This window comes from Trichoderma reesei (genome assembly GCF_000167675.1).
Source record: "Trichoderma reesei QM6a unplaced genomic scaffold TRIREscaffold_20, whole genome shotgun sequence".
NCBI classification, from domain to species: Eukaryota; Fungi; Ascomycota; class Sordariomycetes; order Hypocreales; family Hypocreaceae; genus Trichoderma; species Trichoderma reesei.
In genome coordinates, this window is record NW_006711167.1 from 213810 (window position 1) to 237572 (window position 23763).

Below are 23763 nucleotides of genomic sequence, written 5' to 3' on the forward strand. Positions count from 1 at the left end.
TTCTTGTACCTCATCCTAACAACGTTTCTCGTCAAAGAACAAGTAAGAGCTCCCGCCCTGCGACGCATTGCATGGCCAATCTGCAGCATTGGAGTGCATGGGAATCGGCCCAATGCGATCCATGCCGCGGATTGCCACTGGCGCTGTCGCGCGAGTGACCTGCGAACGATCTCGCTAACCAGCTTGCAGACACATCGTTCAAGATGAGAGCCAAATGGAGGAAGAAGCGTGTTCGTCGCCTTAAGCGCAAGAGAAGAAAGATGAGGGCTCGCTCGTAAGTGTCATCCGACCTGCCTTTGTCGTCGCTGGAAGCTCCGTGCTAACTTGCCAACCAGCAAATAAACGACTCGCTCTTCTACCTGACTTGACGCATCTTTCACATTTCCAATGAGTTCACGATGATACGACAAGCTTAGCTGCTGCACCAGCACGGATACCTCTCCGTGACGATTGCGACCATTCAATTGGAATCAGCATACCGGTGCGCATCGGCAATTCCAGCTATGGGAGTCTTGGACGAACGCGAAAGATGGGAACTGGACAACTTCAGTCGGGCAAAGACATCGTTTAAAGGATGTAAAGCCATGGAGGAACAGCTGCAACATGAGGCACGCGGAGGAACCAGATACGCTGCTTGACAAGCTATAAAATGCAGAATCTACTTCATTTCCAACTTACTCCAAAAGCACCCATGTGACGTTCTATTTTGCCGTGACTATCGTCGCAATAAAGCTGCTGTCGAGCTGGCATCCTTATTATGATGCTCGTGTGACCCGATTGACATATTTCACCCGTTTGTGGGCGAGCTTGCGTTTACCGATGGAGCTCCTGCAGCTCTCTTCTCCCTGCTGCCATCGTGACGTAACTCGCTGCGAACTGGCAATGTGGGGTTGGTGTTCCACGTCTCACCGCCCGCTCGGAGAAACCCCGGCTGCTGATTTCCTGCCGCCCGATAACCAAATTTTTTTGGAGCAGAGATATCCCACTTTAGCATCAATTCCAGGCCCAGATCAGAGAGAGAGAGACGCCCCAGACGACAAAAGGCAGAAACGATGTCGGACCTCAGCAACAAGAAGCGGAAGCGCGATGGCGAGAAGAACCCTTCGTCGAAGAAAAAGGTGGCCATTGACGCGCCGGCCTCGACTGCCACCGTCTCCTCCGTCCTGCGGCCCAAATACTGCCCTCCTGTAGTTGGTATGCAGCATCTTCGCTGAAGTCGACCACTTCTCGCGCCTCTACTGACGGCGCATACAGTAAACACGCCCGGGATGGAAATGCCCTCAGACTTGGTGTTCAACTCATATCTGCCCAAGAATGCGTCATCAAAATCCAAGAAGACCGCCGACAAGAGGCTTCTTCTTCACTCCACAAGCCATCGAAGCCTAGACTACACAGCGCGAGAAGAAGAAGAGGCGCGCGACTCGAAGCCACTCCTCAACCACTTCATTGGCATCTACGATCCCAAGACGGGCAAGATGGAAGTCGTCGAGGCGAAGAAGATGGTTGTGCGCGGCACCGTTCGTTCCAAGCAGGTCCCGACTTCTACATCTCAGCAGCAGGAGAAGAAGGTAGGCTTTTTTTTTTTGGGGGGGGTTCTCGATGCGAACTCCCTCCACAGACAAACAGACAGGCAGGATGGATGGAAGGCGGCTAACAAACAACAGACGATGCTCGACCAGAGAACAGATCTCGGCCAGACGTTTGGAACGAAAAAGGCCAAGAAGGCGATCCAGGACAAGGTGCTCAACGCCATCACCCCCCAGAGAAAGACTGCCGACGGCAGGCCAGTGCAGCTGGACGACGCCTCCAAGGCCACGCTCAGCTCGATCGGCGCCGTCACGTCCACAATGGCCTCCCGAGAAGAGCTGCAGGCAGTCATCGACGAGGCCAAGCCGGTGCCCAAGGCGAACCTCGACGCGGACGAAATCTACGACGTGTACCGCCCCGAGGAGCTCATCGGAGCCGACATCCTCAACCTCGTCCCCATCCGCGAGTGGCAGGAGAAGGCCAAGCACGGCGAGAGCATCCAGTTCCGCTCCCGCTACGTCGTGTCGCGCGTGCAGGCCATTGCCTCGAACGAGTCCGCCGAGATGCGCCTGCGCGTGCTAAGATACCTCTCCATCGTCCTGCTCTTCTACCTCTACTCCAAGCCCGGCCGCCAGAGGGGCACGCGCCAGGTGCCCCCGCGGGACAAGCTGCGCGAGCTGCTGGCCCCGGCGCCCGAGGCCGTCATCGAGAACATCCGGCGCAAGTTCTCCGACGCCGGCCAGCTGCGCAAGTTCCACATCGACCTGCTCATCGCGCACTGCTGCGCGCTCGCCTGCATCGTCGACAACTTCGAGGTCGACACGCAGGCCCTGCGGGACGACCTGCGGATAGACCAGCGGATGATGAATCAGTACTTCCACGAGATTGGCGCGAGGGTCAAGCCCGTCAAGGACAAGGCGGAGGACCGGATCCTGCACGTGGCGAAGCTCGCTCTGCCGCTGGATTTCCCGAAACAGCGACAGATCAGGGCGCGTCGATAAGAGGGGAAGAGGGTATGGTTCAATGGGGGATGAGGTGGTTTAAAATGTAATGAGATTGTGAGGTGATGATATGAGAAGGGGGGGGCGTGGGAAGAGCCACCACGATGCTTTACACAAAGCGGGCGGCATTCATTGCAAAGGCGATGCCTTACTTACGGAGTAGTACTTTTTGTCATTCACCTTCTTGTCAGTGTATAGAGGCATCCATTCAAATATATCGCTTAGCATTCTGCTTTCCTACAAAGGGCCTCTTTCCTACACCTCTCACACACGTCTCTTTACTTGATTTGACAAGGATGAGGTTTGACAAGCTCTTGACGGAACTCCAACCGCTGCCCCGCAGAGTACCGACACCCCGTAGCCGCAGACCTCGGTATCTGGGGTAAGACATGCATCTCACATCACCACCAACACCAAACCGTCTCACTCATATTTATATCATCCAGCAAGCGCGCATGCTTCTCATCCCCCCTGTTCTTCTTTCATTGCCCCCTATCACACAATCATATTCATCCAGAGGATTTCAAACTCACACGAGCCCCCTCATCTGATTCAAGCGCCTTTGTGGTGAAATACAACAATCAAAAAGCATGTCGTCCAGCGTCATCTCCATCGACTACCGCGGCCGCGTCGCCGTCATCACCATTGCCAACGAAAAGAAGCTCAATGCGCTTACGCAAGAGCAGTACTATGAGCTCTCGCAGGCCCTGAGGGAGGTCGCCAAGCATGACGAGGTGTTTGTCACGGTGATTCTGGGCAAGGGCCGCTACTTTTCTGCGTGAGTTCGACTTTTTCTCTATATATCCGGGTTCAAATTCCACTCGGGATGCCCGTTTCTATGAGCTTCATGCTCACCGCCTCATTTATGATGATCCTTTATCCAAAAATACCAGAGCATGAATCCAACCCTCATCGTGAACTGACAATTTCTTTTTCGAAAACAGCGGCGCAGACGTCTCCATCGGCCGCACCACCCCAAAGGACCCCAACGAAGCCCGCAAGCAATGGCTCCAGACCTTTGTCGCCTTCAATCTCAACATCACCGAGTCCTTCGCCTCCCACCCAAAGATCCTCGTCGTCGGCCTCAACGGCCCCGTCGTAGGCCTCACCGCCGCGCTCGTCGCCCACGCAGACTTCATCTACGCGGCGCCCCACACGTTCCTCCTCACGCCCTTTTCCTCGCTCGGGCTCGTCGCCGAGGGGGGCTCTTCGCGGGCGCTGGTCACGAGGCTGGGGCTCGCGCGGGCGAATGAGGCCTTGATCATGAGCAAGAGGATCACGAGCGCCGAGCTGGAGAGGTGCGGGTTCGTGAATCGCGTCTTTGAGGGAGTGGAGCAGGGGGAGGATGACAAGTTCAAGGGGTTGGTGTTGAAAGAGGTGGATGAGAGGCTGGGGGACCATCTTGTCGGCGATAGCTTGCTGGGCATCAAGAAGCTGATTAGGGGGCCGGAGCAGACCGTTGTGAACCTGAGCAATTTCAACGAAGTCTTTGCTGGCCTGGCGAGATTTCAGACGGGCGTCCCGCAGGAAGAGTTTAGAAAGGTTGCCAGCGGCGAGAAGAGGCACAAGTTGTAGGCGTGAACAATAGTGATACGTTTGGATGGTAATTTGTATATACATATAATCGGCCCCCGTAGACCGCCATTGAAAGTGACTAATGGCAGCGTCGTCATGCCAGCAATCCAAACAGCAGACTCGTCCGGCTCCAGAAGTTCTTTGCCGCCTTGCCGACGTGTTGCCGTGAGGATTCGTCCAGGCCGCTGCGTCCATACACCGCATCTTCCAGCTGTTGGAATTCTCCTGCCTCCTCTCCCGCCTCAGTTCCGACGGAGAGGCGAAGCAGGGAAATGTCGAACAGCCACTGGATGCAGAGATCCCGCAGCTGCTCGTTGCCTGGCGTTGTGCCATCCTCTTCTTTCCCAGCGTCCTTGTCTTCCTCGCTCTCCTTGTCTTTCTCCTTGTCTCCCATCTCCGCGTTTCCTTCTCCGTCACCCCCTTGGCCATCAGACTCTGGTGCCGGCTGCTTCTCAGCATCGCCTTGTGATTCTTCCCCTTGCTCGCCACTGACCTCAGCCTCTTGTGCTTCCTTCTCCGTCTCTTCTTTCTGCTCACTGATCTTGGCATGTTCCTTCACTTCGTTTACCGCTTCATCAAACTTGATGGTCTGGAGTTCTTGGTTCCATGCCTCACACAATCGCCGGCTGACATGCTTCTTCAAAGCGGCCATCGCAGCTGCAGTCCACAAATCAACTCCCGCATCCGATAACGAGAGCAGCAAGCTGTGTAGAAATTGGAACGTCTCTGGCGATGGCTGATTCGGCAATGCTGGGTCCCCATCCCACAGGGGCCTACCAACGGCTATCCTCCTAGACAATCCATTGGACACGAATTCATCGACTGGCGGCTCCGATACCGATACAACGATCGCCTGGTGAAGCGCTGGGACCATGCTCAGCCCGAAATTCTTGATGGATTCGCGCTGCGGCAGTTGGCGCCGAATATCTCTCAGGACACGCATCAGATACATGGCGACGGCACTGCTGCTGCCAGTCTCAGATTTGCCGTCCCATAACTGCTGCAGCTCCTTTTCAAGGGCTTCAAAGGAGGCATCGAGACTAGTATCCAATTTCTGCTGCAGCATCTTTGGATCGTCTTTGCTCAGCTGCCGTTGTCTCGCCTCGAGTGTTTCTTCGTCTTCGATTTCGTCAAAGTCGTTGTCCCACCGCTGCTTCTCCAACTGCCGAACCACCTCCTTGACGTCGTCAATGATGTGGAACCAGGAATAGTAGCAATTGAGGGCCTTTGACACGGCATCGCTGCGGCCGTAGAAGCGTGAGGCGACTTCTTGCAGGAACGGGCGAGCTCCGCTCGACAGGGCATCTTCGTAGCCTTCTTCGTCCCACAAGCCCGGCAGCTTCCCAGTCACGCCGTCCTTCCAGCTTTCCAGCGTCGCCTTGACTTCGGAGCCCACAATGTGAAGCTTGGTGACCTTGGAATCGAGAACGGCAAGCATTTGCGCATTGATGGCGTTCCTCAGATGAGTCTGCATCTCCTCCGGATCGATCCCCCGGACCTTGCTGCCCTGGCGTATCCATAGCTGAAGAAGGCTTGTCCGCAGCTCCGTTATCGACTTGAAATCGTGCATTGGCTCCAATATCTTCTTCAGCCCCCGCAGCAGCACTTCTTGGCCCTTTTCAGACCAGCTATCAAACATTTCCCTTGCCTGTGTCCCACTCAGGTCATCATGGCGAATGAAGGGCGTAAAGTATTGAATATCTTCGCCACACCACCTCTCCAATATGTCAAGCCGCAGCCCCTCTAGCTTCTTTAGCGAGGCATCCTCCAAGAGCGGCTTCTTAGTCAGGGCATGGAGTGCCTGCGAGAGCTTGTTCGGCACCAAGGCCTGTACGTCCAGTAGAGTCCGGGCATAGAGCTCAAGGGCTCGGATGACATCGTCCGCGCTTCCCACCCGTTCGTCTTCCTCGGGGTTCAGGGCAACCGCGACGGCTTTGGACCTCACTTCCAGAAAGTGCCGCAGCGTGTCCTTGGCTCCAGAGCTGTTTGCAAGGCTATGCGCAGCGAGAGCCTTCAAAACGTCATCCCTGTTCGAATCGGTACCGATCTTCTCCAGAGTCTTCTCCAGCGTCCTCTTGAGCCGGCGGCGCAAGCTATCGAGCTTCTTCCTGGCAGCATCAACAGCCTGCCGCGCGTCGTCGTTGAGCGCCTCCTTGCCCAAGCTATTGACTAGCAGGCGGCTCAAGACCAACACCTTGGCCGCCACCACCAATCTGTCGCCCGTACTGAAGCTCTCGTCCAGCTCTCCCCGACCTCTCAACAGCCTCCCAACAAGCAGCAGACAACCGTCCAGCAGCCTCTGTCTCGCTGCCTCGGCAACCTCTGCCTTCTGCTCCTTTTCCACGAAGTTTGCCAGCGCAGCCACTTTCGTCGACACCACCGCTCTGCCGCACTGCCAGCCCATGCTGCGCAGAAGCTCCTGCACCGAACCGATGTCTTCGTGCATCTGCACAATGGTGTCGGCCGTGCCGAGCAGGTCACGGTATGAGCCGCCTACGCGCGTCCGCAGGCGGCTCGCCTTGTCCTCGATCTCGACATGGAGGGCCTTGTGGATGGAGCGGATCTGGGGGAGGGTGTGGTTCGCGGAGAAGATCTGGTCCGAGGTGGTGAACTTGCTGACGTCGGGGGTAGCCATTGCGGATGCTGCAGCGGGTTGGCTGCGAGGATGAGAGATTCGATTCGGATGTTATGGTATCGTCGACATTGGAGGGTTGGGCCCTGCAATTGGAAGGGTTACGTAGGTAGATGTGATGGGAGGTGGCTTCGTAGCTTGTAGATGGCAGATGCGACGTTGAAAGGTAGCCAGATTGATATTGCCTTGTTGGTTTGGGTGGGGCACAAGTGACAGCTTTTGTTTGAGCTTCCAACCCAAAAGCGTCTCCTTACCCTGGACAGCAAGCAATAGAGTCGTGGTCACACACAGGAAATGCATACGCGCATGTCAATGGCATAAAGGCATTGGGGGAAGAAGCATACTTATATATTGTGATGAAGATACTTGGAGCCATAATGGCTCATACAATGGTGTGCAGCCGGTCGACATCACTAATAGACTGTGATGAATTCCAAGTCGAATCAGAGAAAACCCCACGAGGCATGCATATATTAATCGCAAAAAGTACTCTACAGCTTGATACTCTTGATGACGGTGGCATTGATACCGCTCGTCTCGCCCTGGTAGCCTCCCTTGGGCTCGCCGCCCTGCCAAACTGGCTTGATGCTCTTGAGCTTCTTCTGCTTGGCCTCGAACTGCTTTCTCCTCTTGACTCTCGGGTTTCGCACGTCCTTGCTTCTCCTGGGCGCCAGGCCCTTGTTCTTCTGGATGGCATACGTGATCTTGCGCTTGCCATCCTCGCCAATCTCCTCGGTCGGCACCACTCTGTCGGCCTTGCTGGCGGCGGCATAGGCTGCGAATCGGGCTGCCTTGTCTTCCTTCTTGGCCTTGGCGCCGTGCGCCACCATGTCGTAGTACTCGTCCTCGTCGTCGCGCATGGCGTTGGCAGCCTTGGAGTCTTCCTCGTCGCTGTCATCGCCCAGGTTCGCGCCGAGCTTGGAATCCCTCTTGCCTCGCTTCTCGGCCTCAGCCAGGAGTCGGGCCTGACGGTCTCGGAGACGCTCGCGGTGAGGAATATCCATGTCACCACCTGCGTCGCGACCAGCACCGGCACGGCGGTTGGCTTTTTGCACGATCTGGGATGTGTAAAACTTCAAGCTCTTCTTGCGCGCCGCCTTGTCAGCCGCAGCTCGGGCGTCCAAGGTCTCCTCCTCGCCGAAGTCTGAGCTGTCGTCATCCTGGGAGCGCAGCGTCTTGTCCTTGCTCTTTGCCTTGGACTTGGTGTTGATGGGCAAGTCGTATAGATCAGCAACAGTCTCCTCAATCGCCTTGGCCTTTGCCAGCTTCTTGGCCTTGCTTGCTGAGGAGGCCGCGCTCTCCTTGGCTTTCTTGGCCTTCTTGGCCTTGGTCTGTGCTGCCAATGCTTCCGTCTCCAGCTGAGCAATAGCATCAAGGCCTTGCAACAATGAAGCGTCGCTAGGAGTGGTTGTTGATCTCATGTCCTTGACTCGCTCCCAGGCTTCGCGGCATTGGACCAAGGTCTCCATCACATCGTGTTCACGGAGCTCGGTGGGATCGATTGTTTTCCGCGCTTTGGCGGCGTCGCGAGCCGGAGATGTAAGTATGGCCAAGTAGCTGGCCAGCGAGGCAACGTAGCAGCCGAGCACCCAGTACTTGATCGCAGCCAGAGACTTGACGTCTGAAGCCTTGGCCTCTGTCCTGAATATTTCTAGTTGGGGCTGGAGATCCTGGAAATCCTTGACAAGATAATCAAACTCGGGGTATCGGGCAGACAATAGCTTCAGTCGCTCCTCGGGGCCCATGTCATCGGTAATCTCGACCTCCTTGAGGACTTCCGTGACGGGTTCCGCGGTCTCTTCCGCTTCCTGCTCGCCCGTGAGCCACTCGTCTCCGTCAAAGATAAAGTCCTCCTCCGCCATCTTGGACAGCTTCTTTTGTTGTAATCGCTTCGCCTCGGTTTCTTCCTCCAGCGCATCGGCCTCGGTTTCGATGTTGTCGGCATTGTAGTATTCCTTCTTGGATGAACCCCACCAATTTGAGTCTTCGTCCTCTGCTCCCTCGGCCTTGTCTTCCTCGTCGTCTGAAAAGTCGGCGGCCTTTCGTTTTGACTTGCTCTGCTTGGGCTTTGCGCCGGAATCTGACTCGTAGCCCAGCACTTCCTCGTCCGAGAATTCAATCTCTTCCTCGCCCTTTCTCGGGCGCTTCCTGTTGGGCTCGTCGTCGAGCATGATTGTGTCGCGGTTCATGAAGAACTCGTCTTCGGAGTTGGCCACGTCTTCGTAGGAGGTGACTTTGAGGCGAGCGTCTGCCGGGTCCAGCTCTTTGGGTCCGCTGGACTCGGCAGCGCGGGACGCCTTTCTCTTCTTTGCCATGATGATGGACTGTGTATTTTTGTGCTTGGGAATAGTGGGACGGCTCAATCCGAGTGCCTTGCTGCAGGAATTGTAGAGCAGCAATTTGTTTGCTGGTGGTGACGGATGTCTAGTATGCCTCTACTCTACGACCGCTGGAACTTTTAGACAGGCTCTGAAAATTTCCTGGCTGATAAGATAAGACTCTTGTAAGTTCCTGGCGCTAAACTGTTTGCTCCGTATCCGCCGGAAATACGTGCTGCCGCCACCTACAGCTGCTAGCCCGCCATTGCGCGTGTAAGTCTTGCGGTTAGCCTGAAGGTTAAGGTAATACAAGAACACCGGTGACTGTCTCTTTTACTGGAATTAGGAAGATGCCGATGAAACCAAATAATTAGTGCTCTACCTCATCCAGTTGCATGCTTGTCTGCAATAGCCTGCACTTTCCACCAACATGGGCCTCTTCTCTGCCTGTCGTGTATCATGTACTCCGCTGCACCTGTCTGCTTAGGTCAGCCAGCATCAGCTTCACACCCCCACCCAACAATCAATGGCTGGCTGCCGCCTCTACTCGTATGCTTAACTGCGCCCGTGGCGTCCTCTTGTGACAGGCACTAGGCTGGTCTCTTGATCTTGCGCCGCTGACCTCGACGCCTCCTACGGTCCACGGGTAGTAATTGCTCTCCCTCGCATCCCTTTCCTCCGCATCCAAAGGCATCCAACACCGAATATCCGGGAAACTGTAAGGTACCTTAGGTATCTTCTGGTCTGGGTTACATGTAGGCACAGCTACAGGCTCCGTACCACTGCAGTTGCTAGCACAATGTCTCCAGCGCCTTTTGGGCCAGACCGGTAGTAGTACCTATTATCACTTGTACTTGTGCTGCACCACGGCTGCAAGGCTGCTCTTCAGCAATGCATGTCGGATGATGAAATGCCAAGGCCCACCCACATGAACGAGGCCGAATTCCAGACCGGACAATGACGCAGTCCAGGAGCTCTGCCGAGTCACAAGCCGCTCTGTTTCTCCATTACCGACGCCATCGAGATGCTGCGACCATATAAGACCTCGCTACGGCGTGTCACCTCGGTCTACATGCCAGATAGCGGCATTGTAGCACGGAGTCGAGAATCTGGCGGCACAAATGCTCCGTTCCTGTTCACCACCATTTCCGGGTACCTACCTACTACCTGTAAGTACCTAGTACAGGCATCCAACACCTCGTCTGATGCGATATCCCTCTGCCGTCAAATGCGCACTGAACCCCAAACGCACGGCATCGCCTGGGCCAGTCGGAGCCCATGGCTGCCCGAGCCTCAACCGTCCAGACAAAGGACTGGGGAATCAGTTCACCTGACGGCGCTGTTTGCGGCAAACGGTTAAAGATGGCAGGGTTGGGTGCCCATCAGCCTCCCCACGAGCGCCGTCATAGGGGACCAGCACCGCTCGGCTGGGCCAATTGGCGGCGCCTGTTGCTGGTCAGACATGCCATCGTAGAAGCTAGCGGTAGCTCCTGGCGACCCCGGAGCTGGGACTAGTTACTACTAGTAGGCCAAATTGCAGGATAGGCGACGCACGCCCCAGGACGTGCAGATTGAAGCGTGGCTTGATAGGTACCTAGGTATGTACTTAATGGCTGCCCTGGCTTGCCTGGTGCTGCTGAGGTTATGTATGTACTTGTACCTACTTTGGACGGTCAGCCTTGTCCGGCTTGTGATGCGCAATTGTCTGGATGCTTCTTTCCATTTCTTCTTCCTTTCATTATCATATCGCATCATCATTCTTGCGTGCTTCTTCTCGCCGTCCCCCCCCCCCAGTGAGCTCCAGAGCACCCTCACCCTTGACGACAGTCAGCTTCGCTATTTGCGCCTCTCATTCTCCTCTCTTCTCCTCTCTTCCCTCCACCCCCTTTGCCAAGGAGACCCCCCCCCAGGTAAGTGCTCCGTAGCTGGTACACCATCTCCATCGCCGGGCCAGCACCTGATGACCAACCTGAGCACCTTTGTGGTGCCTGCTGGAGGTGTCATTGCTGCGGTTCCCTGGTACCTGTACCACTGTCGCTAACCGCTGCACCACCTGTTGCTGATAAAGTCGTGACTCGTACCTTGATAGCACACGCCCCCCCCCATCGAGGCTTTACCGCATCCATGATCCCGTTATAACACCGAGGACCATCATCAACACCATCATCGTTTCTCATTCTCTTCTTCTCCGCTTCATCGACTCTCACCCCATCCGCAACGAGCCACCGCCATGGCGGACCGCGACGGCTACGGGTCGGCGTCTCAGCCAACGTCTCCCCGTCTATCTCGCCGTCCGTTTCCCATCCGTCGCCAACACTCGGCAAATGAGCCAGACGAGCGCTCCCCCCTGCTGCTCAACACCTCTCGATCGCACGTCCGAATACAGAGCGGGGCGGCCTCACCGCGGCGTGCCAACCTGTCTCGCGAACAGAGCTACTCGGGTATGGAACAATGAATCGAATGGCAGTTACACAGATACACCCTTTGCGTGCTGCTTGGCGTCCAGAGAGATCCCCGTGTAATCGCCGCCAGTTGTCACTATCATATCGGCTAACAAAGTCCCGTGGGCTCGCAGACAGCAGCAGAGGCACTCGACATCACAGCCGCCGCTCCTCCTGGGGCCAGCGCCTCGCCAATGCCTTCTCCGAACGGTCCATGTCAGAGTCCAAGGGCTCCATCTTCCCAGACGAGCGGGTGTGGTACGATCAATTTACAAGCACCGACTGGGTGCACGATACAATTGCCGATTCCTACCGCGCCAGGGCGCTCCGCAGCAGAAAGGACTTTGGTGGCCGAATCTTGGCCCTTATTGATGGCAGCCAGGGCTGGATACTCAGTGCCCTCTGCGGCTTTGTCATTGCCTTGATTGCATACACCGTCGACGTAGCCGAGTCTGTCGTGTTCGACTTCAAGGACGGCTATTGCGCAAGAGCGTGGTACTTTGACGAAAAGGTGGGTGCCACCGCATGATTCAGGACGAGGGATATGAGTGACGTATAGGGGTTCACTAACATCGTGCTCTAGAGATGTTGTCCTGGTGGACGCGCCGAGTGCACCGACTGGAAGACATGGTCCGAGGCACTGCACTACCATCCCTTTGGCGAGAAGTGGACCGACTTCCTGATCTACGTCGTCTGCGTCATCTTCTTCGCCCTCGCCTCGTGCTGGGTTGCCCTCTGGACCAAGACGGTGGTTCCATCGGCATACCGCCTGACCACGCTCGACGAGAACCTTGCCGCCGAGGCTCCTCAGGCGGCCGATGAGAGCCCTGGCGACGACAGTGCTAGCCCCCGACAGGTGGCCGAGACGAAGCCGGTTGACCCGCCCATGGTCTACTACTCGGCAGCGGGAAGTGGTGTCGCCGAGGTGCGAGTCATCCTCAGCGGCTTCGTCCTCCACGGATTCCTCGGCCTGAGGACGTTAATCTTCAAGATGCTTTCGCTGATTCTGAGCGTCTCTTCGGGACTGAGCATCGGCAAGGAGGGCCCGTTTGTCCACATGGCGACCTGCGTGGGCAACATTGCGTGCCGTCTCTTCTCAAAGTACGACCGCAACGATGCCAAGAGACGAGAGGTCCTCTCTGCTGCGGCCGCGGCCGGCGTGGCAGTCGCCTTTGGAGCGCCCCTGGGAGGCGTCTTGTTTGGGCTGGAGGAGGTGTCCTACTTCTTCCCGGCCAAGACGCTGTTCCGCACGTTCTTCGCCTGCATCATCGCTGCGCTGTCGCTCAAGTTTTTGAACCCATACGGCACGCACAAGATTGTCATGTTTGAGGTCCGATATATGGTCGACTGGGAGTATTTCGAGCTGGGCTCCTTCATCTTTGTAGGCATCCTTGGTGGCGCCATGGGGGCCCTGTTCATCAAGGCGTCGAAGCATTGGGCCCAAAGCTTTCGCCGGATCAAGGTCATCAAGGCATATCCCATGCTGGAGGTGTTCCTTGTCGCCGTCGTGACGGGCCTGTTGAGCTACTGGAACCCCCTGACTAAGGTTTCCGTTGCGAAGCTGCTCCTCAACCTGGCGTCTCCGTGTGACCGCACTAAGGGCGATGGACTGGGGCTCTGCCCGAGGTCGGTCGACGACATTCCCAAGATTCTGTCGACATTAATTATTGCCTTTTTGATCAAGGGCTTCTTGACCGTCATTGCCTTTGGAATCGTACGTCCCACGCTGATAATTATCGTGGCTGCTCATGAAAGCAACATGCTAACTCGTTCAATAGAAAGTCCCCGCCGGTATCTACATCCCATCCATGGTTGTCGGCGGCTTGATGGGACGGATTGTGGGCCACCTGGCACAATGGCTGGTGCTTGTGACACCCGACTGGGGAATCTGGGGCGGTTGTGCAACCGCATCCGACGGGACGTGCATCCAGCCTGGCGTCTATGGCTTGATCGCTGCCGGCGCGACCATGTGCGGTGTCACGCGGCTGTCTGTGACGCTGGCCGTCATCCTGTTTGAGCTCACGGGCAGCCTGGACTATGTGCTGCCATTTTCCTTGTCCATCCTCGTGGCCAAATGGACGGCGGATGCCATTGAGCCACTAAGCATCTATGTGAGTTGAAGTCGCAGAATCTTTTGAGGGAAAGCAGCCGTGACTGACTCACGTTTCAGGACCTCCTCACGAACATGAATGCCTATCCATTCTTGGACAACAAGCACAAGCCCATCTTCACGGGCGACCTGACGGAACTGGTGCGCCGCTTGCGCAGGGAGAGGATCATTGACATTACGAATTCGCCAATGGTTCCCGCTTCGAGCCTGCGCACGAAGCTCGAGATCCTTCACCGCCATGGTGAGCTCGATGGCGGCTTGCCGATCCTGCGAGACGACGTTCTTGTGGGACTTATTCCTGCTCCGGACCTTCAGTTTGCGCTGGATCAGCTTCCAGACGAGGGCTCGAACCTCTGCTTGATGGACCAAATCCCTAGCATTGACGACGACGACGGCAGCCAGCCAGACCCTACGGACTTTACCCAATTCATCGATCCGGTACGTATTGAGGGACGATGGGAGCTGAGAAAGCGTATGTGAAAGCTAACCTGGTACGCGTGTTACAGGCACCTGTTGCATTGGATATTCGGTCGCCAATGGATCTGGCGTATGAATGCTTTGTCAAGCTGGGGCTGCGGTACATTTGCGTCTTGAGAGACGGCAAATATGCTGGCATGGTAAGTCGCCTCAATCCAGCATTGTTATCTCCAGGCAGTCAGGTGCTAATCATATCTGTGCTCCAGATTCACAAGAAGACGTTCGTCAAATATACGCGAGAACTAGAGGAGAAACAGGGCGGCCACTGAGAGCCGATTTTGGGCGCACATGTTGGGAAGTTGCATCAGTATAGACGATGAGGCTGTGCATTGGAAGAGCAGACCTTGTTGAGCGTCTTTGGAGGGTTTCGTCGATATTGCATAGGTCATGGCGCATTTGGCTTGAGCTTGCATGATGGCTTGGGTACCGGCTGGTCCACCATCACATGGTTTCTTGTTGTTCATTTCCTTAGCAGGCGCGCTGATATGCGCTGCCGGGTTGGCGGTATATTGCATTCCTATGTCGTGTGCTTTCGGTGCACATTCGCAGAGCATTCATTGGCCCTTGATCCAGGGTTCTGGCTATTCTTCCTGTTACTTTGATTGATAGCATTCTAGACAGACTGACTTCACTGTTCATGGTGCATACATGGACGCTTTTGTATCCTGTTAAGCAAGCCTTTTTTTCCGTCTGGATGCATGAGATTCGAGTGCCTGTATGATTGGTTGTTCGCTTGAAGAGGCTGGAAGTGCTGGCGTTGGCTCTGGTAGGTACATACATAAGGTAGAGTACATGATGCAGGGCCGGGCCGGTGCAAGCCGGAGCCGGAACGAGTTGGAGCTCTGGTGACATGTCGAGACGAGGAGATGCACCACTGGTTTATGTGTATCACTCAATGGAAATGGAATCGCATCAGGTCGAATATGCTTCAAGGAATCAAATCAAATGAATTTCAGAATAGAAAGATGCTCGCTGTTCCTTTCACACTAGGGCAACGCATGGATGCATCACCAGACCAGCTCACATATTAAAAGAGATGTCTCTGCCATTTGTCACTTACACTTTATTGCCTTAACTGGGCTCTTGGTCGAGCAAGCCCCCCACGTGGTAAAGTCGGTGCAAACTTGGCAAATAAAGTGACATGGCGCTGCAACTCCACGTGCAGCCAGCCATCTCTGGTATCAAATTACCAAATCTGATATCTTGGCGGCGCCCTTTCAACAACATAGTTGTAACAACAGGTAATTTGAGAGGAGATTAGTACCCAGGAAGAAACATACCGGTGACGAGATACGTAAGATGAATGCATCAGAGGTGGTCAGGTGGAAATGATGCGATTGGGCAATGGGGGTTGTATGAGGGGACAGAAGGCCGAAGTCGGGATGAAGATGGAGTGATACTGTACTAGTAGGTAGAAAGTGCTGATAATGCAAGTGACCACTTAGGTAGATGATACGAGTGATACTACTAGTAGGTAGTACTGGCATTATCGAAGAAGAAGATACCAAGAAGACCGAGTCGTGAAACTAAAACGATCACAGGAACGTCTACTGTACATAGATGCAGCTTATCCCGTCCTGCCCATCATCACATCACCGAATAGATCCCCTACCAAACTCGGCCAAGGACGGGACAAAGAGCGGCTGCCACCAAGAACCGGAACGGAACCATGTTACTAACGTGTAACGCCAGATCCATCTCAGCGAACCAATAGGCGTCGACAGCGCACAAGCCCCAAATCGCTGGACCGAAAGGAAAGGAAAAAGGAGGGGCGGCATCGTATCTGTGGGACGGCACCGATGCGGGGAAGATGGATTGTGTATAGTAGTAGTAGTAACGAGATGGGGAAGCTGAAGCTCATCAATGATAGGTACAGTACAGAAATTGAGAAACTGATCTACCTACCTAGGTAAGACAGAGAGGAACCGGAAGCAGCAGCCAAATTACATAACAATTGAGCTTGGGGAGGTGTCCGGCCCGGAGGCCCAATTGGACGATACATAAATAGGGACCCGAGGGGTCGCCCCAACCTCCATGGCGGAGATCGTGACCTCTTTTTCTTTTCCTCTTGTCTTTTGCCTCTTCGTTTGCTGTGACGTGACGTGAACTGTGACGTTCTGCTGTTGCTCCAACCAAAGCGAGAGGAAGACAACAAGCACAGCTGCGTCAAGAAAAAAAAGAGACAGACTTTTGGGATCCAATTGCCTTTTTCACGTGGACCGAAGCGGGGACAAGGGCAGCAGCTGTGTCACTCCTCCCGTTGTCTCACTGACATCCTGCCGCCCACGATAATCCCACATCCGACAGCTTCACCTCCTTGGTGTGGTACCTGCTCGAGGGGAAAGCAAAAGAGAAATCGGAAGTCGGAACTCGCACACACACACACACACACACACCTCACCTACAAAAGCCATTCCGCCCATCATGTCCTCCCTCCGCGCCGCTCGGGCTCTGCGCCATTCCCTCCGGACTTCATCATCACCACCAACATCATCAACAACAAGAACAAGACCCCTCCGCCCGTCGTCCTTCAACACCACCCGCTGCCTCGCCGCCGCCGCTGCCGCCAGAATGGCCTCGTCCAAGGCCTTTTTCCAGGGCGAGCCCGACGCCCCCGTGCTCAAGACAAAGATCCCCGGCGCCCAGAGCGCAAGGAAGATTGCCGAGCTGAGCGAGGTCTTTGACACGCGCGCCGTCAACATGATGGCCGACTACCCCAAGAGCGTGGGCAACTACATTGCCGACCCGGACGGCAACTATCTGCTCGACGTGTCAGTCACCATCTCTTGTTGATATTACTACTGGCAGCCATCATGTGCTAACAACTTTTCAAAACTCCAGATACGCCCAGATCGCCTCCATCCCCGTCGGCTACAACAACCCAGCCCTGGCAAAGGCCGCCTCCACGCCCGACATGGTCAACGCCATCATCAACCGCCCGGCCCTCGGCAACTTCCCCTCCCACGACTGGGCCGACATCCTCAAGACGGGCATCCTCAAGGTGGCCCCGCGAGGGCTCAACAACGTCTTCACCGCCATGGCCGGCTCCGACGCCAACGAGGTCGCCTTCAAGGCCGCCTTCATCTACCGGCGGCAGCAGGAGCGCGGCGGGCCCGACGTCGACTTTTCCCAGGAGGAGCTCGACTCGGCCATGAACAACCAGTCGCCCGGCTCGTCGTCGCTGTCCATCCTGTCCTTCAAGACGGCCTTCCACGGCCGCCTCTTCGGCACGCTGTCCACGACGCGCTCCAAGCCGATCCACAAGGTCGACATCCCGGCCTTTGACTGGCCGCAGGCCACCTTCCCGCAGCTCAAGTACCCGCTGGACCAGCACGCCGAGGAGAACGCGGCGGCGGAGCAGTCCAGCCTGGACGAGGTCGAGCGCCTCATCAAGACGTGGCACATCCCGCCCGCCGCCGTCATCGTCGAGCCCATCCAGAGCGAGGGCGGCGACAACCACGCCAGCCCCGCCTTCTTCCGCGGCCTCCGCGCCCTCACCCGCAAGCACGGCGTCCTCCTCATCGTCGACGAGGTCCAGACGGGCGTCGGCGCCACCGGCCGCTTCTGGGCCCACGACCACTGGGACCTCCAGGACCCCCCGGACATGGTCACCTTCTCGAAAAAGGCCCAGACCGCCGGCTTCTACTACGGCGACCCGGCCCTGCGGCCCAACAAGCCCTACCGCCAGTTCAACACCTGGATGGGCGATCCCGCCCGCGCCATCCTCTTCCGCGCCATCGTCGGCGAGATTGAGCGCCTCGACCTCGTCAACCACACCGCCCGCGTCGGCGACTACCTCTACGCCAAGCTCGAGCGCCTCCAGGCCAAGTACCCGGACCACTTCAGGGACCTGCGCGGCAAGGGCCAGGGCACCTTTATCGCCTTTGACAACCCCAAGCGCGACCAGTTCCTGGCAAAGGCCAAGGAGTTTGGCGTCAACATTGGCGGCAGCGGCGCGAGCGCCGTGCGGCTGAGGCCTATGCTCACGTTCCAGGAGCATCATGCTGACATTTTGGTGGATGCGCTTGAGAAGATTGTCAATGCCCTGTGAAGAGTTTCGAAATAGAATTGCAATGTAAAGAAAATTACGTCTTGACGTTGTAATATAAGATGCTGTATAACGTGAGCCGATGAAATGTTGTATCAAGTGATGTTTGAGCCGAGAATCTCATCACATCAGAGCACCTCATCAAACATCCAAGCCCCTAAGGAAAGTGTGCATTCAAAAAGAAGAAAAACGCAAATAATCATATCAAACACATCCATCCATCCATCGTCTTCAGCATAAGAGTCAAATCAATCAAACAACCAACAAACTGTTGTAAGACGAATCGATAGAAACAACAACTGGAAGGCAGATAGTATCAGTTTTGTCTATTTTCCTACCAATGACATTCATCTATTTCCTCTCCCGGAATATAATGCACGAATCACACATGCTCCCCCCCCCCCTTGCCTATTGTGTTGCTTCTCCAATAAGGACCCCGTGTTATATCACTACCTTACCTACCTTAGGTAGGTACTAGACGACATCCTTCCGCTTCTTTTCTTTTCGTGCAATCACAACACAGCACAGCACAGCACAGCACGGTGTAATACAACACAATGTGAGAAACAACTTGATAAGATGGACGCAAAGCATTCTATTCGTCACCATCTGATCATAAAAACTGCATCCTTCATTATAACCGTCTCGGTGATATATAAGACACACAACCCGTCAACATGGCCAAAAAGAAGCCAATAGAACTCATGCAGCGTGAAACAACCCAACGCCTCTATGGACAAGACAAAGCTACCTACCTACCTACCTATCTACCTTACTAACCCCGTACTGACCTTCTAAGCCGTATGCCAGAGTAGTATTCATACAATGCCCCAATCCACCAGATGCCAAAGCCGTCCGTAGTGGAAAGATCTAGGCTATCCAGGGGCTGGGACAAGAGGGAAATAAATTCAAGGGAGGAGCAGAGGTGCCGTTCAACAACAAGCCTGCCAATCTATCTGTGCGATGCAAAGGATGGAGGGAATGACGGAAGAGAAAAATACCAGTTGGAAATAAGCAGACAGCCTACCCTCTCGTAAGACATATCATCATGATTGCCAGCCCTCTCCTCGCAACCCAAAATGCTCATCAAACTCATTCAGTCCACTCGTTCAAATTGCAAATGTCAGAAAACCTCTCGTCATGCGGTACAGTTGCCAGATGCCACTGGTATGCTCATGACCATCCAGACACAGAATGGTCCAAGGAAGGTGGGGGAAATAGAGAAGAACAAAAACAACAAGACGCAAAACAAGGTAGAGGGAGAAGTTGGAGGGTATATAGTAATATCTCTCTCAGAGAAGAGAAAATGCCGCAAAAGAAGAAAGAAAAGAAAAGAAAGATTCAGACGTCCATTCTGAAGCTTTCCGATGCGTTGACTCAGAGACCTTGACAACAAAGGCAGAGAGTCTTGGCCAGCCTTAGGCTTTGATTTGAGATGGTGGCGCCGCAGACCCAACCGGCATGAGAGTGTGATGCCGCGGCTCCGGCTCGAGCGGCATGGGACGAGGCGGCTGTATCTGTTCAGTCTCGCGTACGACGATTTTGGGATCTGCCTCGGGAGGTGCTCGCTGTGGGCATGATGTCAGACAAGGCACATGCGGTTTATTCTAATTGCGACTTACCGGCCGATTGCCATAGTCCACAGATGGTGGAGGCGTGGTGACGAGCGGCAGATAAGGAGTAGGAGCTCGAGCGGGAGCGGGAGCGGGAGCTGGAGCGGGAGCAGAAGCCGGAGGCAGAGGAGGCGACGTAGAAACCGAAGCTGCACTGGTGGCAGTTCGTCTCTTCTTCCTGGCCGGTGGCGAATCAAGAGACGGCGGCGCACGGACTGGAGGCTGCGGCTGAGGGTTCTGACTTTCAGCTTGCCTGGGAGTCGCCGGCAGAATCGTGCGAGGAGTATTGGGGCCTGGAGAGAGCGGAGGCGGCTTGGGGGCGATATTGGCCAGCCGTGGAGGTGCGGCCGTCTTTCGGTCCACCCGTGGAGGACGTCCCCTCTTCTTTGGAGCCTGGTCACCCGGAGCCTCGAGGGGAAGCACTCGTCTGTCTTCGGCGCCATCTGGATGCTGCCAAGGCGACATGAGGCCCGGCGACGTTGGCAAGGCCCCAGAGGTTTGGCCGCCGGGGCTCATTCTCGGCGCCATCTGTCTGGTGTGGTTCATGCCGTTGCTGGTCAAGTGATCACTTTGAGACAGTGCGGATCGGTATCCGGAGGTCGTCGAGAGGGAGTCCACGACTTGCATGCACTGCTGAAGATTGCGGCCTATGCAGCATTAGCAACTGAGTGCATCACGGTAGAGGAACTCCTCGTTCGAGCGGGAAATTGATATTGCTGCCGTACCTGAGGGTATCTGCATGGTGATCCATTTGGGGTCGAGGACGTTCGACTCGACGAATCGCGCCAGCCTCTCGATATCAACAGTGCTGCATTTGATCATCTCCGCGAGGACGAAACGCTGTGCAAAGTAGGTTTCTGGTCAGATTTCGGCCTCCAATAACTGTGAGATGAGAAGTGTCTCCAACATACCTTTTCCTCGAGAGAAAAAGTGGTAGCCATGGTATCTGATAGAAGGAGAAAACAAAGATAGAAGCGGGTAGAAAAGAATAGTGTTGGTCGTCGTTAGAGAAGCGTAGAGCGAACGAGAATAGAACGTGGTGCCAGCCCTCGCAAGAACATTGAGCTGCGGTAGGATCCAAGCGTGAAACTACCGCCAAACGAAAGAAAGTAGAGGAAGAAAAAAACAAGTCGAAGGACAACTCCACAGAAAAAGGAGGCCTGGAGAATGACCATCCAGCTGCTGCAACACTACCAGATGCCAGACAAATGTCGAGGAAGCGTCGTGGCACGGCTCTGATCAAGATAACCTGCTTGTGATGGTTGTGCAGCCACTCCTCCACGAGACCCCTCTCAGGCAGATCTCGCAGGGCCAGTGGCCAGGGAATTTAGAGAATAAGAGAATAAAAAAAATTAGGCCTGAAACTAGTCGAGAAACGAGACCTGGTCGAGGAAAGAAGAGCCCTTGACTTGGGCAGCGATCCCTGGTTCGGTGGAGGAGAAACTGGATCCTCCCGTCTTCCCTGTCTATCGATGTCGTTGCAAGGCCCGCTAGTATCGTGAAGAGCAGAAATGCACGACACCGGCTAGCAGGCGCGCGGCTTTCCTCCAGGGCCCCGTGGCTGATACGAGCGGGTTGTTACGGGTCTCGAGGAGAAACATAAACAAATGGAGAGGCGCGGGTTGTGCAGCGTCGATCCGCGACATGCAGTAGAACGCTCGTTGCAGGCAGTGAAGCGAGCAGATGCAGAGAAAGACGAGAAGGGTGCAGATTTGCCGGGGATGGAGGCGAGCACGGCCGTTGGTGCGATATGGGTATGGTATGCCTGTCGTCAGTCGGCCGGAGCTGTCAAGTCGTACCCTGCGGGTTTATGGATGTGTTGTGACAAGATCCAAGTCCGAGGCCGGTTTGGTCGTATCGTCGACAAGTTGCAAGAAGAGGTGTTGAGGAAGAAGTAGTAGTAGTAGTAGTAGAAGAAGAAGAAGAAAAAGAAGAGAGGGGGGGTGTGTTGAGAGGCGAAAGAAGAGGGAATCAAAAGGAGACTGAGCTGCAGCCTTGAATAGTGCAAGTCGTCTCTCTCTGAAGAGGGATTGGATAGTGCCTTTGGCAGAAAAGGTTGCCACGGTGGGTTGGGGGGTGCGGAAGCCACCACTTTTTGTCCTGAGGTGCCGTTGCAGAGACTGACACTGGCCCGACACTCACTGGCGACGGGGGCGGAAGCTGCTGGAAGGCAGATGCTGGGATTTGTCGGCCAAAGGAGCCCTGCGAGGCAGCTTGTCGACGATCCGGGAGCCAGAACGAGGCGAGGCGAGGCGAGGCGTTTGCAAGCGTCCCAACAAGCCGCGCTGCGCCGCCGTGCTTTCGGGACTTTGAGGTGGTAGGACTGGACGCTGTCCCAGCAGGTAGCAGAGCAGCAAGCAGGTCGCACCTCAAGGTATCCCAAATACAGTCCTGCACGGCACTGGTGGCCTGTCTGTGCCTGTCCGTGGCGTGTAGGCGCGAGCGCGGGTTGACTGACTGGCGTCAGTCAGTCCTCAGTTTGTCAGTACCTCACCTTAGCCGAATGATACGAGTTGCGCGCAGAGCGGAGCTGCCAGTCACAAGTACTGGGCAGCAGGTCTCAGCTGCAGCGTCTCCACGGCCTGCAGCGATGGTCGAGTCGATGCTGCTCGCCCTGGATCTGGGCTTGGGGTTCAAGGCCGGGCCAAGATGATGCGTCTGCTGGCGTTGTGCAAAGGCAAAATACCTGCTGCTACAGGTAGATGCCCGCCAGACTGCCCCCCCCTGGCCATGCTTGGCGAATTCGATGGACCAGAGCAAGTCCTTCCTGGACGGAGTACCTGTACAACGCGAGGCCCTCAAAGGCGCGTACAAGACACCTCTCCTTTGCCTCGGGGCCGGAGCCAGACGCCAGAACCGAAGCCAAAGATCCAAGCCACCACACGGTATCGGTACGTCGAGCACCCACGTCAAATGATATCGTCTCGACTCGGTTTTTTGGCAACGCTCGTGCTTTGGGTACCCGGCATGGTCGACCACAAGGTATGACGGCACCCTGCAGTGGCGATTTGACACACGATCCAGTCCAAGAGGCCGCCGCACTAATGTAGGGATCAGTAGGTAGGTAGGGACAGGGTGTCGAGGGTGCAGGTAGGGGCACACGAAGCCGTAGGGAGGGCCGTCAACAGGCTGGGCCGAGGGCGTCTCTGGGTGGCGTGGCTAGCCAGTTCCAGCCGTGGCAGCAAGACAGAGACCATTGAATATCCAGCGTCTGGCAGGCCTGCCGGGGAGCTGCAGCACATCGCCAGATGGAGCCGCGTCTGCAGCCGGACCGTCTGCTGCAGTCCTTGGACCGTTGTCTCGCATGCAACGGACGGCGGAATCTGCCTGGGGTGGAGGGGGATGGGGGGTGATGAGGGGGAACTGGAAGGGTCCCCTGTAGGCGAGCCGGGGGGGTTCGACGGACGCTATACGGAGCAGAGCAGCGCCTGGTTTCTTTTTTCGTCGTCTTGTCCATGGGTAGGTTCAGTTTTTTTCTTCTCATGGCCCCGGCCTGCACTCGCATTCCTGCTGCATCTGCATCTATCTGCATCTGCATTTGCACTTGCATCGAGCGGGCATCCACCACCAGACCGCATCCCGGTGCCAGTTAAGCAATTGCAGTCCTTGCACAGCTGAGCTGAGCTGCGGGAGAAAGGACATGGACAAACGACCTGACTCGACCACTCGACAGCTCGCGTACAAGTACAGTACCTACCTAGGTACCACTACTAGGCAGGTAGACTTGCGTCTGGGTATGGTACCTAGGTACCTAAGTACAGGTAAGGTAGGCAAGGTATCGCTGTATCTCATACGAGCCCTGGAGTCCAGTATCGACAGGGATGGCCGATGGACGAGGTGAACATGGACGTGAGCAAGTCAGCCAGCCAGCATGGGCCGCGGCCTCGCGGACGGGCGCCTGTTTAGCCGGCGGGCGGGTACCAGCGACAAGTGGGATGAGGGCCCTGCGCGTGCTGCGTGCAAGTATTGGTACAAGCGACAACCAGCGACGCGAGTCTGGCCAACAAAGGCTGGGATTCGC

The 23763-nt window shown here is 55.7% G+C and overlaps 7 protein-coding genes across 7 annotated transcripts; 4 read left to right on the forward strand and 3 right to left on the reverse strand.

The window, feature by feature from the left end:
- Positions 1 to 1052: 1052 nt before the first annotated feature.
- On the forward strand, positions 1053 to 2528 carry TRIREDRAFT_5164 (uncharacterized protein; the record flags this gene model as incomplete). The annotated part of the gene is made up of 3 exons (XM_006967889.1): positions 1053 to 1194; positions 1255 to 1568; positions 1665 to 2528. 3 exons carry the CDS (start codon positions 1053 to 1055, stop codon positions 2526 to 2528), a joined length of 1320 nt encoding a protein of 439 aa, XP_006967951.1.
- Positions 2529 to 3118: 590 nt separating this feature from the next.
- On the forward strand, positions 3119 to 4103 carry TRIREDRAFT_110406 (uncharacterized protein; the record flags this gene model as incomplete). The annotated part of the gene is made up of 2 exons (XM_006967935.1): positions 3119 to 3306; positions 3473 to 4103. 2 exons carry the CDS (start codon positions 3119 to 3121, stop codon positions 4101 to 4103), a joined length of 819 nt encoding a protein of 272 aa, XP_006967997.1.
- Positions 4104 to 4167: 64 nt separating this feature from the next.
- Positions 4168 to 6738, reverse strand: TRIREDRAFT_23001 (oligomeric Golgi complex component; the record flags this gene model as incomplete). Its single annotated transcript, XM_006967896.1, has 2 exons — positions 4168 to 4523; positions 4641 to 6738. 2 exons carry the CDS (start codon positions 6736 to 6738, stop codon positions 4198 to 4200), a joined length of 2424 nt encoding a protein of 807 aa, XP_006967958.1. The 3' UTR covers positions 4168 to 4197.
- A 488-nt stretch (positions 6739 to 7226) lies between these two features.
- TRIREDRAFT_110409 (uncharacterized protein) lies at positions 7227 to 9050 on the reverse strand (the record flags this gene model as incomplete). Its single annotated transcript, XM_006968002.1, has 1 exon — positions 7227 to 9050. The coding sequence occupies one exon, from the start codon at positions 9048 to 9050 to the stop codon at positions 7227 to 7229; it is 1824 nt and encodes a 607-aa protein (XP_006968064.1).
- Positions 9051 to 10836: 1786 nt separating this feature from the next.
- TRIREDRAFT_80725 (uncharacterized protein) lies at positions 10837 to 14350 on the forward strand (the record flags this gene model as incomplete). Its single annotated transcript, XM_006967936.1, has 8 exons — positions 10837 to 10963; positions 11143 to 11494; positions 11629 to 12005; positions 12078 to 13208; positions 13273 to 13605; positions 13665 to 14042; positions 14111 to 14221; positions 14288 to 14350. Exons 2-8 carry the CDS (start codon positions 11284 to 11286, stop codon positions 14348 to 14350), a joined length of 2604 nt encoding a protein of 867 aa, XP_006967998.1. The 5' UTR covers positions 10837 to 10963; positions 11143 to 11283.
- Positions 14351 to 16652: 2302 nt separating this feature from the next.
- TRIREDRAFT_110414 (aminotransferase class-III) lies at positions 16653 to 18132 on the forward strand (the record flags this gene model as incomplete). Its single annotated transcript, XM_006967937.1, has 2 exons — positions 16653 to 16852; positions 16923 to 18132. 2 exons carry the CDS (start codon positions 16653 to 16655, stop codon positions 18130 to 18132), a joined length of 1410 nt encoding a protein of 469 aa, XP_006967999.1.
- Positions 18133 to 19547: 1415 nt separating this feature from the next.
- TRIREDRAFT_110415 (uncharacterized protein) lies at positions 19548 to 20683 on the reverse strand (the record flags this gene model as incomplete). Its single annotated transcript, XM_006968003.1, has 4 exons — positions 19548 to 19697; positions 19752 to 20389; positions 20468 to 20582; positions 20654 to 20683. The coding sequence occupies 4 exons, from the start codon at positions 20681 to 20683 to the stop codon at positions 19548 to 19550; spliced, it is 933 nt and encodes a 310-aa protein (XP_006968065.1).
- Between the last annotated feature and the right edge of the window lie 3080 nt (positions 20684 to 23763).